The following is a 14,726-nucleotide window of genomic DNA, read 5'->3' as shown; positions in this document are numbered from 1 at the left end:
CAGCTATTGTTGAAATCTTTTCTTGAATAATAAGAGCTGTACTGGACTTTACCTTCTTCGGTATTTCTAAGACAACACGAGGTCTTTTCTTCGCATTTTCAGATGTAGGTGTGACCTCTTGGACATCCTCCTCCTCTTCCTCTTGATATGCCCAATCATGAATGATATCTTCATGTTCTTCCTCGTTAGCCACATCATTAATCCCATCAACAGTGAAAGGCTCCACATTATTTTCTGGCACAACAGGGTTGCTGCTCATGGGATTCCAATGATCTGTTTCATCACTAGATATATCGCCAAACATCTCTCTTAGTTGTTCCTCACACTAAAGTGGTTTCTTCTTGAATTTTCCACACCCAGGAATGTCCTGTACAACACCATTACTTTCGATTACAACACAGATATGTGAAGAATACAAAGATGCCTCTTAAAATCATAAGAACTAACCTTTTTGGTCTTTCTCCACCATTCATTGTCCATGACAATGATCCCTTTAGCACTATCCCAACCTGTCCCTGAATCTCATCAACTTCTGCCAAATAGTCCAGTCTATCTTTAACTTATCTCACTTGTTCTTTATTTGTGTCTTCGTCAATTCAATACCGGTCATTTGAAAGAACCTATCCGAAACCTCAGTGTAACCTAAAGTGTTTAGGTGGGTATTTGGTCTATTACCCTTCCTAACTTGTTCAGCCAACAATTGACATATTATGGTGAGGTACGCATCTGTCCAGTCCATTGCATCTCCCTATCCATTATTCAAGCAATATTTTCAAGCAAACAGCACTCAAGAAACATGAACTAAGTAATATTCAGTGCAGACAAGCATATCTTCAAATATTCAGTGCAAATATACTACCTTTGGAGCTGGTGCACGTTGAGCGGACGAAACAGCGGCGCCACGGCCGCCCGCGCCAAGTCCGGCCGCGCCCAGACCGCCGGCGCCCAGGCTGTCCGCGCCCGGGCCCGGCCGCGGCCAGGCCGGCCGCCCCGCGCCCGCCCGCGCCCCGGCCTCCTGCGTCGCGCCCGCCTGCGCCGTCGCCGCGCCTGGTCCGCGCCCGCCCGCGCCGCCGCCGCCCGCGCCAGCGCCTGCGCGGGATAGCCCGACCCGCGGCACCTGTGCCCTGACCGCCGGCTCGAGCGCCCCCTCCAAATCCAGTGCATCCGCCGCCGATTCGACCCCAATAACAGCAGCTTGGGGTGAAGGCTCGACGGATTCACCCATTTGTTGCATCTCGACATCGGGGGAGAGCTCATCAGTGGCATCCATGGCCGGCGGGCTAGGGTTTCTCCCTGGTGGTGGTGGTGTCGTGCGTTTCTGTGGAGGAGGTGAACGAAGGGATAAGCTGGGGTTCGGGGTGGGTGGTGGGAAGAACAGAAGCGAACCGTTTTCTATGTAACCGGTGGTATACGTGGGTAATTACCCCTGAACTCCATGAGGACTTTGATTTCAATGATTTGTGGAGTACCTGTTTTGCTACTCCACCAAAACAGTGGAGTTTGCCCCAACTCCATAATTTTTTAAGGAGTAGAGTTGGTGGAGTTGAAGGTGTTTGGCGATATAGAGTTGGAGCAGAGTTGTAAAACTGGGAGTGGAGCAGTCCAAATAGGCCCTAGGATGGACGAGGCCCGCCGGAGCACGTGACAGAGAAACCCCGAAAAATCCCGTTTGCCGGATGCCGCCGTAACAGCGGGTGAGAAAAACGGACACCGACCATTTCCACCGTAGACTTCTTGTACACGTGAGCTAGCGACACCAGGGGACAGCCGGACAGGTGTCACACCCAGACGCCGCTACGCGTGCAGCAGCCGCGGGGGCGCAACCTGCGGGCGCGGCGAGCCCAGGTGTGCGGCCGCGCGGCGAGGAAAAACACCCGACGCCGCTAGAGCTTACTACTCTTCGCTGGCCCCGCCCGATCGAGGAGCCGGCGAACGCGAGCCACGAGATGTAATTGGCTGCCCGGATTTCGCCCCCGGCACGGCGGGCGGGGATTTATCCGGCGGCGGCTTCCAGACGCTACGCGAAGCGGAACCGGACAACGTCGTCGTCCACCAGCTCAGGAAACTACGGGAAGAAACCCATCTCAGATCGCCGCGAAAATCCTTAGCAGACACGAGCGAGCGAACTCAACGTCCGCTTGAACACCGTGTGTCCGTGTCCATTCGCCGCGGCGTGAAGCTATTTAAACCAGGGCTCGCCGCCCCGTTCCCTCCAATTTCTGAGGACTGAACACGCGACAGTACTACAGTAGTCAGTAGCGGCGTGAAGTTTCGACCGCAGTAGCAGCGGCCTGAAGCATTGGTCTCACAAGGAGCACGGTGGTGTAGGTAGCTGCCGATGTCGCCGACGACGGCCATGTCGCTCACCACGACGAGCCGCCTGCCGATCTGCCGGGCGCATGACGTGTCCGGCAAACAGGCGGCCCCGCAGAAGCGCGCCTCTTCCTCGGCCAAGGCCACGCCTCCGGACGCGGCCGCCACGGGGCTCAGCAGGAGAAGGGTGCTGCAGTCCGCGGGGCTGGGCCTCGGGCTCGGCCTCGCCGCGGCGAGACCCGGGCGGGAGCGGGCCGAGGCGGTGGCGGCGGCGCCGCCCGCGCTGGCGCCGGAGGATGTGACGTCGAACAGGATGTCCTACTCGCGGTTCCTGGACTACCTCGACGCCGGCGCGGTGCGGAAGGTGGACTTCTTCGAGAACGGCACGGTAGCCGTCGTGGAGCTGGACGACCCGGCTCTGGCGTCGAGGGTGCACCGCGTGCGGGTGCAGCTCCCGGGCCTTCCCGCGGAGCTGCTCCGGAAGCTGCGGGACAGGGGGGTCGACTTCGCCGCGCACCCTGTGGAGCCCAACCCCGGGCTCGGGCTCCTCGACTTCCTCCTCAACTTCGGATTCCCGCTCCTCTTCATCGCCACGCTGATCTGGAGGTCGGTGACCATGAACAACCCCGGCGCCGGCGGCGGGCCCAACCTGCCGTTCGGGCTCGGCAAGTCCAAGGCCAAGTTCCAGATGGAGCCCAACACGGGGATCATGTTCGACGACGTCGCGGGCGTGGACGAGGCCAAGCAGGACTTCCAGGAGATCGTCCAGTTCTTGAAGTCGCCGGAGAAGTTCACGGCGGTGGGGGCGAGGATCCCCAAGGGCGTGCTGCTGGTGGGACCGCCGGGGACGGGGAAGACGCTGCTGGCGAAGGCCATCGCTGGGGAGGCCGGCGTGCCATTCTTCTCGCTGTCGGGCTCCGAGTTCATCGAGATGTTCGTCGGCGTGGGCGCGTCGCGGGTGCGGGACCTCTTCAACAAGGCCAAGGCCAACGCGCCGTGCCTCGTCTTCATCGACGAGATCGACGCCGTCGGCCGCCAGCGCGGGACGGGCATTGGCGGGGGAAACGACGAGAGGGAGCAGACGCTGAACCAGCTGCTGACGGAGATGGACGGGTTCAGCGGCGACAGCGGCGTCATCGTGATCGGTGCCACCAACCGGCCGGAGATCCTCGACGACGCGCTGCTCCGCCCGGGCCGCTTCGACCGGCAGGTCAGCGTCGGGCTCCCTGACGTGCGCGGCCGGGAGGAGATCCTCAGGGTGCACAGCTCCAACAAGAAGCTGGACCCCGACGTGTCGCTCAGCGTGGTGGCCATGCGCACGCCCGGGTTCAGCGGCGCCGACCTCGCCAACCTCATGAACGAGGCCGCCATCCTCGCCGGCCGCCGCGGCAAGGACCGCATCACCGTCAAGGAGATTGACGACTCCATCGACCGCATCGTCGCCGGCCTCGAGGGCACCAGCATGACCGACGGCAAGAGCAAGATGCTCGTCGCCTACCACGAGATCGGCCACGCCGTCTGCGCGTAAGTATTCTAATTCTAATCGACCCTTCTCTTACTTGTTCCATTGCCATGATCACATCAAGTGCTGACCGAGTTGTGCTCGCACGGATGCAGGACGCTGACGCCGGGGCACGACGCGGTGCAGAAGGTGACGCTGATCCCGCGGGGGCAGGCGCGCGGGCTGACGTGGTTCCTGCCGGGTGAGGACCCGACGCTGGTGTCTAAGCAGCAGATCTTCGCGCGCATCGTGGGCGGGCTGGGCGGGCGCGCCGCCGAGGAGGTGATCTTCGGCGAGCCCGAGGTGACGACGGGCGCGGCGGGCGACCTGCAGCAGGTGACGCAGGTGGCGCGGCAGATGGTGACCACGTTCGGGATGTCGGAGATCGGGCCGTGGGCGCTCGTCGAGCCGGCCGCGCAGAGCGGGGACGTGGTGCTGCGGATGCTGGCCCGGAACTCCATGTCCGAGAAGCTCGCCGCCGACATCGACGGCGCCGTGAAGCACATCATCGACCAGGCGTACGAGGTCGCCAAGGAGCATGTCAGGAGGAACCGCGCGGCCATCGACCAGCTGGTGGACGTGCTCATGGAGAAGGAGACGCTCTCCGGCGACGAGTTCAGGGCCATCTTGTCGGAGTACGTGGACATCGCCAAGGAGCAGAGGGAGACGGCGGCCAGGACAGAGCTGGTCACTGCTTGAAGCTTTAGAAGAGTAGTACTCCTATGTACTGTAGTGTAGAAAACTAGAAATACAGCAGTAGCATAGCGTAGTGCAATTACGCAATGTGATGTACTTAAAGCAGTTGATACAAGGTAAACTCTTTTTTCACGCAACAAGAACTGCTAATTGTTAAACGCCACCTCTGAAACACAGGAATCTAGTAGACATTCACCATGAAATGTTCTCGTGTTCCAAAGGGAACTAAGATTACATTCACCATGAAAAAGAAGCCGAAGGATAAACTGAAATCCCGTCATGACGGCATGACGCTTGCAAGAGGACCTCATTACTCGTATATTTGTTGTTGATTTGGATCAGTACTTGTGGGTTCTTCTTGGTGGTGCCTCCCCAGCTTCGATAGCCAAGAGCCGCCTCTTCTTGTAGTTGGCCTTGAAGCAGGCCTGCCGGAGCCTCTTCGTCTTCTCCTCGAGCTGAACGTACGGCCTCTGCTCCAGGAGCTGCTTCTCCTGCTGCAGCATCTCCACCACCGCTCGCAGCTGCTCCTCCCCGGTCGCCTTGCCGGCCTCCTGCAGGACCTGCACCGCCATCACCCGATCTCGGAGCTCAAAGTGCCGATCGAAAATGACAGAATTCTATCTGACGCGGAGCATTGCAAATTGGAATTGTGGAGAATGACATGACGGACCTGGACATTGTTGATGAGGGACTGCAAGCTCTTCATCTTGCGGTGCGGCCACCTCGGGATGCCGAGCTCCCGGCACCGCTTCTTGAGGAGGGTGAGGCCAACGTTGAGCTCCCGCGCCGCCTGCATGATCGGCATGTAGAAGTACTGCGACACGAGCTCGAACGTCAGGGCCGTCTCCTCCGGCCTCGCACGCTGGCCCGCTCCGACGACCTTGGTGTCGGAGTTGGAGCCGGAGGACACTTCCTTCTCCTCGCGGTAGCAGAGCAGCGGCAACCCCTTGCGGCCGTCCTCCGTCTTGCTGTCAGCTCGCTCCATCTCGTCCCAATGCTTCAGCACATCGTCCTTGAAGATGGCGTCGAGCTCATCTGCGTCCCAATCCAAACGAACAAGACGCTGAGCGCTACGAATCCGGAAGACGATCACGCCTTGCGTATGAATCTGAATTCCAGAATGGAAAGGAAAAACAAGAAGTATACCTTGCAAAATGTTGCTGGGGGTGATGGCCGAGTAGGACGGTTGGAAGTGCAAGCTCGGGAAGGAGAGGCTGGAGAGGAGCGCGTCCTCTTCGAGCAGGTTGCTATCAGTCCAAGCACTTGTCCAGTAAGGCAGCAGGCTGCTGCAGAGGAAGCTACCAGCACACTAACACATTCTGTGCAGCCAAGTAGAAATAAAAAAAAAAGAGCAGTAAGAAAGAGCAGCGAGTTTACCTCTCTTCATGGTTGGCCTCCATCCTTCCGGGAGATGCTGGAATGGCTTGCAGGCCAGCAACATAAACCCTGGGATCATTGGCAAATGGAAACGGACATTTAACACCACGCAAGGAGTTAATGCTGGGGGCGGTGGATTGGGAGTTACAGAGGTAATTAGTTCCTGGTAATTGCAGAGCATGCCTTCGGGGGCTCGTGCATTAGAGAGCATGCACAGTAGTGGCCAATCAAAGCCTCTCGGCTAGATTCGGTTCAAGATTTTTGTTTCTACTTGCGTGAGGGGATGTGGAGCACTACTAGGCTTTCACCATCTATCCAACCATGGCATTTTTCTACGAGGAACTGCTAGGATTCTAAAACTTTACCCTATACTAGATCCTTTTGAAGATACCAAATTAAAATGTTCCTTTCTTTGATGTCCATGGCATGATTTTCGGCTTTTTTTTCTCGAACATGTTTTTGGGTTTATGGGGTTAGGCTAAGGTTTTTACTTATTCATAAAATCTTTTTATGAACTGATCATGCTAGCAATAATGATCATGTACGGAATTATGTATCCATTTAATCCCAGCGCATGATAAAGAGTAGTTAAGGGTGTGTTTGGTTGGGCCGTGGCTTTTGCAAAAGTTGCTGTGAGCTGTGGGCCGTGGAAAAGCTGCTGTGAAAAATCTGCTGTGGGAAAAGCAGAACACCGTTTGGTCAGAGCAGCTGTGAGCAGTAGAAAACTGTGTGCTATGGGTGAAATACCTGTAATACTTTTGAAAGTTTGTAGGACTGTCTATATACCAAAATACTCGTACAAACCTAATATATTCACTATTTCGCATGTAAATGTATCTTTTGGAAAGGAAAATATTAAAAATTTTCTAAGTTTTCATCCATATGGTCCACATAAATAGAACTATAGCAATTACGCAAGATAAATGGCTATATATGTCAACATAAGCTTAGTGTTTGGCAATTCTGATTATTTTCGGCCGATTCTCTTATTGAGTGGTAAGATGTCTGAAGTGCCCCCGAGACTGACGATATCTTATTTTTTTACTAAATAGAAGGAGATATCAATAATTTCTTTATTTTTTATCTTGAATAGATATACAATACATTTACAAGAAATTAAAATAATAATTAACAGTCAATCCATACATCAACTTTGCACTAATGGTCCATTAACATATCTAAAATCTAATGAATCTTTACAGCACCAATAAATTGCAATAATCGCATCACAATATTGCTTGTATTGTCTGTTCAGAGAGGAGCAGCCAAGACGTGTCGGTGATCAGAGGATGAGCAGGCACAACAGGGCTGGGAGAAAGTATCCAGGCGGGGCGACGCCGGGGCTGGCGAGGCAGGGCGGTGACGGGCCGGGGCGAGGCGGGGCAATGCCGGGGCAGGGCGGCGCCGGGATGGGGCAGTGCGGGGTGGTGCCGGGGCTGGCGGGGCGGTGCGGCGGCGACGAGGCGGGGCGGTGGCGGACCGGGGCGAGGCGGGGCGGGGCAGGGCAGGGCGGCGGTGGGGCGGGCCCAGGCGGGGCGGCGTCGGGGCAAGCGGGGCGGGGCGGGGTGGCACCGGGCGGGGCGGCGGATGGGGTAGGATGAGGACGGGACTCAGACGGGTTGGGGAGATCAGAACGAATCGTTTTTTTCATAACCAGTGGCAGGTGGGTAATTTTTTACTCCAAAAGCCACTGAAAGCAGGGGGGAGGTGCTTTTGCATTTTGCATTTATGCTACGGTGAAAACTGTTTTTAGGCAAAAGCACCTAGAGCATCTTTTGATTTTTGCAAAAACAAAAGCAGGTTGGAAAGCCCAACCAAACACACTCGGAGTTGGCTCATCTCCATGTGATTTAAATCACTGGATTTTAAGTTGTTTCAAAAAAATTAGCAGCCAAATTACTGTATTATGGAAACAAGTCTGCTTTTGTTCTTCACGGAATCAGTAGCCGCTCTCATAGATCTACAATTTTATCAAACATAATATTAGAACTCAACTAGCTCAAAACGATTGTGTTTTCATTGCCAGAAACGTACAAACATTACATGAGAGACATGTACAGGCCAAGAAATGAAGAAAGATAAAGCTTGTTTCTACACTGCAAACCTCTTCTCTGTTTCAAATACAACAATTTCGCTGCACCATCTAACTCCAATCTCTACATGATCTATAAAAACATTCTAGCACTGAAAAAATCTCCTGGGTAAGGGGATGCGAGGTATCCCCTGAGATGAAGACATGCACCTTGTCGTGCAGATCAATCCAACTGTACCCTGGATGTTTGTGAATGCCTAGCCGTTCCATGTCTTCTCTAACCACAGATGCACTTCCCCACCTCCCCTCATGGGCATGTAAGTTATGCATCAAAACATATGGAGCAGAACTCTCAGGATCAATCTCAGATAATGCCTTGGCAGCCATTTGAGCCAGCTGTTCATTCTTTTTAGCAGTACAGGCTCCCAGGAATGCTCCCCACACAGCTCTGTCCGGAGCAATTGGCATGCTCTTGATCACCTCCAATGCGTCCTCAAGCTGGCCGTGTCGTCCTATGAGATTAACGAGCGCAGCATAGTGCTCAATCTTAGCAGCAAGGCCGTACTCATGAACCATGGTGTGAAAAACCACCCGTCCTTTGGAGATAAGGCCAGCATTTCCACATGCACTCAGGAGAGAAATAAAAGTTATGTCACTTGGCGCAACCTTGGCACTCCTCATCTCCTCGAACAGCCGCAAGGCTTCTGTAGCATGACCGTGATGCTCATAACCTCCTATCAGCGCATTCCAAGAAACTAAATCTTTTTGTGTACGCATCTGGTTGAAGATGGCTTTTGCATTGGTTAGTTCACCACATCTGGAGTACATTGTTATAAGTGCATTGCTGGTTGCGGTATCTGGCAGAAATGACTTCTCAATAAGTTGGTGGAGCTGAGCCCCAAGGCACAACATAGCAAGTGACGCACATGCTGCTAGGGCTGAAGAGAAAGTGTGATGATCAGGCCTCTCACCAACTTCTAGCATCCTTTGAAATAGCTTGATTGTACCGTCATAATCCTCATTTTGCTCATAACCTGATATCATTGTATTCCACGTGATGGTGCTACGCTCTGGCATCACATCAAAGAATCCCCGAGCATGTTCCACATCCCCTTTTTGCGTAAACCCTCGTATCATCAGATTCCAAGTCACTGCATCAGGCTCGGGCACTTCCCAAAACAGCTTCTCTGCCTCCTCCATGTCAGAGGATTGAGTGTACCCTGCGATCATAGTGTTCCATGACACCAAGTCCTTATCTGGCATCTCATCAAACAATGCCCTAGCTGAGCGAACATCTCCAATTCTGATATAGCACATCATCATCGAGTTCCATGACACAACATTCCTCTCAAACACCCTCCTCTTATGCCCCTTGTGCTGCCTCTGTGTTTTAGGAATCATATCAAACAACCTTCTTGCATCAGTTACCCTCCTGGCTTGTCCATAAGCCGCAATCAGGGTGTTGTAAGCATCTACAGCCTTGTCCATGTCCATCGCCCTCAGGCGCTTTGTCAACAGCTCATCAGCCTCGTGCAACCAGCCATTCCTGGTAAGACCAGAGACCATAGCAGAAAGTGACGCGGAGTCCCTGACAGGCATGGCCTCGAATGCGTTGAGTGCCTTTCTCACTTGTCCAACAGCAAAGAACACAGTGATCATGGTGTTCCATGAAGCCGTGTTCTTCTGCGGCATCTCATTGAACAGCCTCTGGGCTTCGTCCATGAGCCCACGGCGCGCGTACGCGCCGAGAAGTGTGTTCCACGTGACCGCATCGCGCTGGGGCATTTCGTCGAACAGGCCGCGCGCGGCCGCGAGGTGGTCCGGGTGCGGAGACCGCGCGTACGCGGCAAGGAGCGTGTTCCACGAGACGGCGTCTCGCACTGGCATGGAGTCGAAGAAGGAGCGCGCGGCGAGTACGTCGCGGCGGCGAGAGAGCGCCGCGAGGAGCGAGTTCCAGGTGACGACGGAGCGGGCCGGGAGCGCGTCGAAGAGGCGCCGGGCGGCGGCGAAGCGGCCGCGGCGGAGGAGCGCTGCGATGGAGCGGTTGTGGTTGCGGACAAGGTCGTCGGTGGCGTCCGCGGCCGTTGATTTGGCGCCGGCGGCGGCGCAGCGGTGTGAGACGGCAGCCGGGATGCGAGGCGGCCATCTCCGCATCAGGGAGATGGAGACGGATCAGGCAGCAGTTCGGGGTGGGTTGGACCGAGACGAACATGTTCGTCCCTTGGGCTTATGGGGCATTCACGGTTTGGGCCAAACTACCAGTAAAATATCAGGCGCTGCTAATCCGCGAGCTCGCTGGAGATTCCAACGATCAACTTCCGACAACCCACAACTTAAAGGGAAAAAAATCAAAACTAATTGGGAAAAAATCAAATTTAAATCTTTAAAGTGTCGTAAAAATCTAGTTCATCTACCACCCATAGCAAACACTTTGAACCCAAAAAAATAGTTTCTCTTCAAAAAGCAATGCCTCGAGCAAAGATAACTACATGCGCGCATGCTGACGTGATCCAGCCAGCGAAGGTCGGAACTTGAGTTTTCAACTTGGAGAGCAGTTTTTGTTAAGCAAAAGTCCGATCGTAAAAGTCTGATTTTTAACTTTTTAACTATAAAAGTAGATAAGAGAGATCATCCATCTATCAAAACCAGTCAAATTTTGACCCCGTAGGTGGTTTCGAAAGTGGTTTTATATTTTTTTAAAAATTAAAAAATTATAAGATCTAAAAAATCAAAACTAATTTATTTTAAATTAGAAAAATATGAAACTAGTACCAAAATTTTTCTAAAAATGTAACCTATCTATTATTTCTCTATTTGAATCTTAATTATTCAAAAATAATAGGCATAACTATAAGCAACCAAATACTATGAACGTAAAAAATGGATCCAAATAACAGATAAGTATAGTGCCAATAGATAGATTATATTTTTAGAAAATTTTGATACCCATTTCGTATTTTAAAATTTAAAATAAATTACTTATGAATTTTTTGATTTATAATTGAATATTTTAATTTAAATAAAATGGAAAACCACCATCGAAACAACTTGCCCGATTTTGATAGTCGGATGTGTCAGACCCGGGGCCACGGGCTGTACACATAACGTAGTTTAAACAGGGTTAAGAGATAAAATCTGTCTTATCTATTATTTAAGTTGTTTTCTACTCGTTTGAGTAGGAGATAAAGCTAGTCGATACAGAAAGAATCTACTCAAAATATATTCTGGTACGATTTCTTGGCTAGTGTCGGTTAGGATTTATGTAATTCTGACCTCCCGGATATATAAGGGGGGCAGGGACCCCCTCAAAACAGATCATTCTATACCCAAGACAATACAAACCACCACACATGACGTAGGGTATTACGCACCTTGCGGCCCGAACCTGTCGTGTTCCTTGCACCTTCGAGTTCCTGATCTCGGCGTCTCCTCACCTAAACTTACCACTTTGGGCATACCCCTCGGTGGGCAGCCGGTAAAATACCGACAGGGTGGTCTCTATTATCCGATTTTGTAGTTGAAGATCGAAAATCAGACTTATATGATAGTTCGAGGATGTAAACTGAATTTTTTTTATTTTTTTTCTTAACTCCTATAGGGTCTGAACAATATGTTTGTTTGAGTGCAATGTACGTGCCCACAACAGCGATGCCCACAGCAAGCACCATAATACCTACGCACGCCACCCGCTCGAACCCTGCTAGCTTCCTGGACGTCATGGAGCTGATCTTGAGGTAGCACGCGCACGGCATCAGCATGATGACCGAGCTGCACATGAGCGCGCCGGTGAGCATGGTGACGTAGCCGAACAGTGGCACAGCAAGCGCGGCGACAGTGGTGCCGACGACCAGTGCGGTCCTGATGGCGATGCTCACCGGCCGGCTGTCGGCGACCCGGAGGCTGTCCTCGACGGCGTCCGCGATCGGGATGACGAACAGCGCGTACTTGGTCAGCGGGTTCACTAGGGTGGTGTAGATGGCGATCTTGGACCTCAGGTTGCCCGGCGGCAGGTTTAGTGTCACCTGCGACTGCGTCGACGCGCCGTACATCAGGTAGCCGGCCACGCCGGTGAGCCCGTAGCCGAAAGCGGAAACGGCGAAGCATACCACCAACACCTACAAATCAACGAGCAAAAGAACATGATTTAATTTTATGTTATAGTTAAATATATATATATATGTAGTGGAGACGGATCTTTTATATATACACACACACACATACTTTTGGGAACATTTTTCGGTCTCTCATGCCGAGGTATAGCTTCGGGATGACCGGATGGCTGCTGAAGCAGAAGGCGAACAGGCTCATGGCAGTGGGGAGCCCCGCCCAGTGCACGGGCACGCCCCTCTCGTGGAAGCCGACGCCGTCGAACGCTCCAATCCACAAGATGGCGGCGACGAGGACAGCGGAGGCCAGGACGCCGCCGAGGGAGACGTAGGCCAGTTTGCCCAGGCTCCGGAGCCACGTCGTCGGGAGCACGACCAGGCTCGCGATCAGCACGAACGCTTGCTTGCCGGTGAGCGTAAGGCGGCCAGTGACGCGGAAGCTCACTGCTGGGAACAGCTTGTCCAGGTTGTCGCCTTCCATGATCAAGAAGTCGATGGCGGCCAGGTAAAGTTCCAGGTACATGACCGTTGCCGCGAGGATCCTGCCCTTCCGGCCGAAGGCAACCTCGCCAACGTCAGTGTAGTTCTTGATCCTTGAGCTGGAGTCGACGCACCGCTGTAGCAGGATCCCCGTGTAGTAGCAGATGATCGCTATGGCGGCGAAGACGATCAGGCTTAGCCATCCTCCCTGGGACAGGGCATAAGGAATGGATAGAATTCCTATCCCTGGAACACATCAAGATCGAGGCAGAAATCAATGCATGAAAGCATATAATGTGATCATCAGTTAGCTAAGTTAAGCATATATGATGAGTTTATGACGAAAAAGATCAAGATATACGCGCGCGGGATATATATATATATAGTAAACCTGAGAGAGCGTTAATTCCATTGAAAGAAGTTTTGAGGAAACCAGTGCCGCGTTCTGGATGAGCAGTAGTGATGTCCATTATTTGGTGCTTTGGGCAGGTTATAGACTGTCACAACGCGTCCGGACAAAGCAGCCTTGACTTCAAAAGGAAAGATTGCTTTTGTGTGGAATGTCCTCTCCCGAGAGTCTGAGGATGTGCTCTATAAATAGCCTAGCACGGCATCTGGGTCAACTCTCGCTACTACTGTACTACAAACACCGCATTGATCTTTTGCATTTGTCCCGAGCACAGTTGGGCTCGGGACTAATCTAGACATTAGTCCCGGGTTCAACAGCTAGGGAGGGGCTCTTCAGTTCCGGTTGGAGCCACTAACTGGTACTAAAAGTCTAAAATTTTACTTCCGGTTGGAGCACCAACCGGGACTAAATGGTGACTCGGCCTTTAGTCCGGTTGGTGCTATCAATCGGGATTAAAGGGTTCTTCACGGATTTGTTCAAAATGAATGCATCACAATTAGGGTTGCATATGTTATGTATGTGGGACACCAAAAAAGCTTGCACAAGGCAAGTTGTTTCTTCAAGTCCCACAGGGTGCAAATTTTTCATATATTTTTAGCATAAATACGTTAGATCTTTAAGGTCACGTAACCACTTTCGTAGCATAAATTTTTCATATTTTCTTTGACTAATTGTTGATTAAAGATTATGATTTTTGAATCTTGAAATATACATGTGCTCCTTGTACCACAGGATGAAGGAAGCGGTATAGAAGAAATTACGAGACCAAGCTAATTATAAGTCTTGTTTTGAAGACCATTTCAGGCAAAATACGCCTTATATCTTTGAGTGGAGGGAGAGAGCTGAATAAGTGTGGTAGATTGGTGCCATTAATCGAAGATGTAAGCGATCAAGAGGGGCTAATATATGTGTGTTACATGGTATGCGGAAAGTTGAATTGGTTATTCGGTTCTATTTGAGACTGAAAATGACATCTATGTAACAAGAGGTGGAGAATATCTTAGTGCGAAACACTTCCATATTAAGAAAATTTACAGGTAGAACCAAGATCCGTTAAGACTAATCCCATATGCTTTATATTATGTTGTTATGTCAAGGCTGACATGTCATTATTAAGAGAATATCAAATGATGTAGAAACAACTTCTACCATGCAATGTAATCATGTCGTTGTTTCTTAAAGTATGATCAATAGTGGACTTATTGCAAAGCTAGCAAGCTTTTTGTGTGTTGATATGAATATATGATATGGAGGAGAGAATGGAGGCGCGAGAGAGGAGTTTGATTCTCATTCATGAACAAACTAAGCACGACTCGCGAAGGTATTAGTAGAAGTAGGGTTGCGTGCGTATATTTATAGAGGTGAGTATGTGTACGTGTACGTAAGTGTCTGCGTTTGTACCGCAGCATCTGTACTATATTCCAGCTAGCAGTAGTGCTGGTAGACCTATAGGGTACATTTAACGTACTGGCGACTGGCGTTGTTGAACAATAATCGACGTATGTAAACGAACAGTTAGTAGCCAACAATGGTTGTGTTTTCAGGAAAATATGGAGGAAGTTAGGAGTATGTTAAGATTGACCGGAATAGTAAACTCAATTGATGACATTTAGTCATATTGCTAACTGCTAGGCATATGCCTATAGCATGTGGCCGCGGCGACGATGCGTCGATTGCTACATCCATGCATGTATGCCGCGCTGGCACAGCTGCACATTAATTGCAGGCAAGCAGAGATGTATACTCGCAAGTGTAGGTGTAGCTTAATAGGATATATATATATATATACATATGTATGTATGTATATGATGA

The 14,726-nt window shown here is 51.4% G+C and overlaps 2 protein-coding genes across 2 annotated transcripts; one reads left to right on the top strand and one right to left on the bottom strand.

The window, feature by feature from the left end:
- The first annotated feature begins 2,192 nt into the window (after positions 1 to 2,192).
- On the top strand, positions 2,193 to 4,650 carry LOC112889762 (ATP-dependent zinc metalloprotease FTSH 6, chloroplastic-like). The gene is made up of 2 exons (XM_025956533.1): positions 2,193 to 3,837; positions 3,931 to 4,650. The coding sequence occupies exons 1-2, from the start codon at positions 2,339 to 2,341 to the stop codon at positions 4,511 to 4,513; spliced, it is 2,082 nt and encodes a 693-aa protein (XP_025812318.1). The 5' UTR covers positions 2,193 to 2,338; the 3' UTR covers positions 4,514 to 4,650.
- A 6,117-nt stretch (positions 4,651 to 10,767) lies between these two features.
- Positions 10,768 to 12,975, bottom strand: LOC112890554 (amino acid transporter AVT1I-like). The gene is made up of 4 exons (XM_025957428.1): positions 12,897 to 12,975; positions 12,141 to 12,751; positions 11,527 to 12,034; positions 10,768 to 10,784 (listed from the first exon to the last, which is right to left on the bottom strand). The coding sequence occupies exons 1-4, from the start codon at positions 12,973 to 12,975 to the stop codon at positions 10,768 to 10,770; spliced, it is 1,215 nt and encodes a 404-aa protein (XP_025813213.1).
- Positions 12,976 to 14,726: the final 1,751 nt, after the last annotated feature.

Source organism: Panicum hallii, chromosome 4 (assembly GCF_002211085.1).
Source record: "Panicum hallii strain FIL2 chromosome 4, PHallii_v3.1, whole genome shotgun sequence".
In the NCBI taxonomy this organism is placed as follows: Eukaryota; Viridiplantae; Streptophyta; class Magnoliopsida; order Poales; family Poaceae; genus Panicum; species Panicum hallii.
The sequence above is the reverse complement of the archived record's forward strand: the minus strand, read 5'-3'. Positions and strand labels throughout refer to the sequence as shown.

Excerpts from the sequence above, each read along its gene's own strand:
- LOC112889762 (XM_025956533.1), top strand. The coding sequence starts at position 2,339 with ATGTCGCCGACGACGGCCATGTCGCTCACCACGACGAGCCGCCTGCCG. Across the intron at positions 3,838-3,930 it reads ATCGGCCACGCCGTCTGCGC|GACGCTGACGCCGGGGCACG; the intron begins GTAAGTATTCTA and ends GCACGGATGCAG.
- LOC112890554 (XM_025957428.1), bottom strand. The coding sequence starts at position 12,975 with ATGGACATCACTACTGCTCATCCAGAACGCGGCACTGGTTTCCTCAAA. Across the intron at positions 12,752-12,896 it reads TGGAATTAACGCTCTCTCAG|GGATAGGAATTCTATCCATT; the intron begins GTTTACTATATA and ends GATGTGTTCCAG. Across the intron at positions 12,035-12,140 it reads ACCGAAAAATGTTCCCAAAA|GTGTTGGTGGTATGCTTCGC; the intron begins GTATGTGTGTGT and ends GTTGATTTGTAG.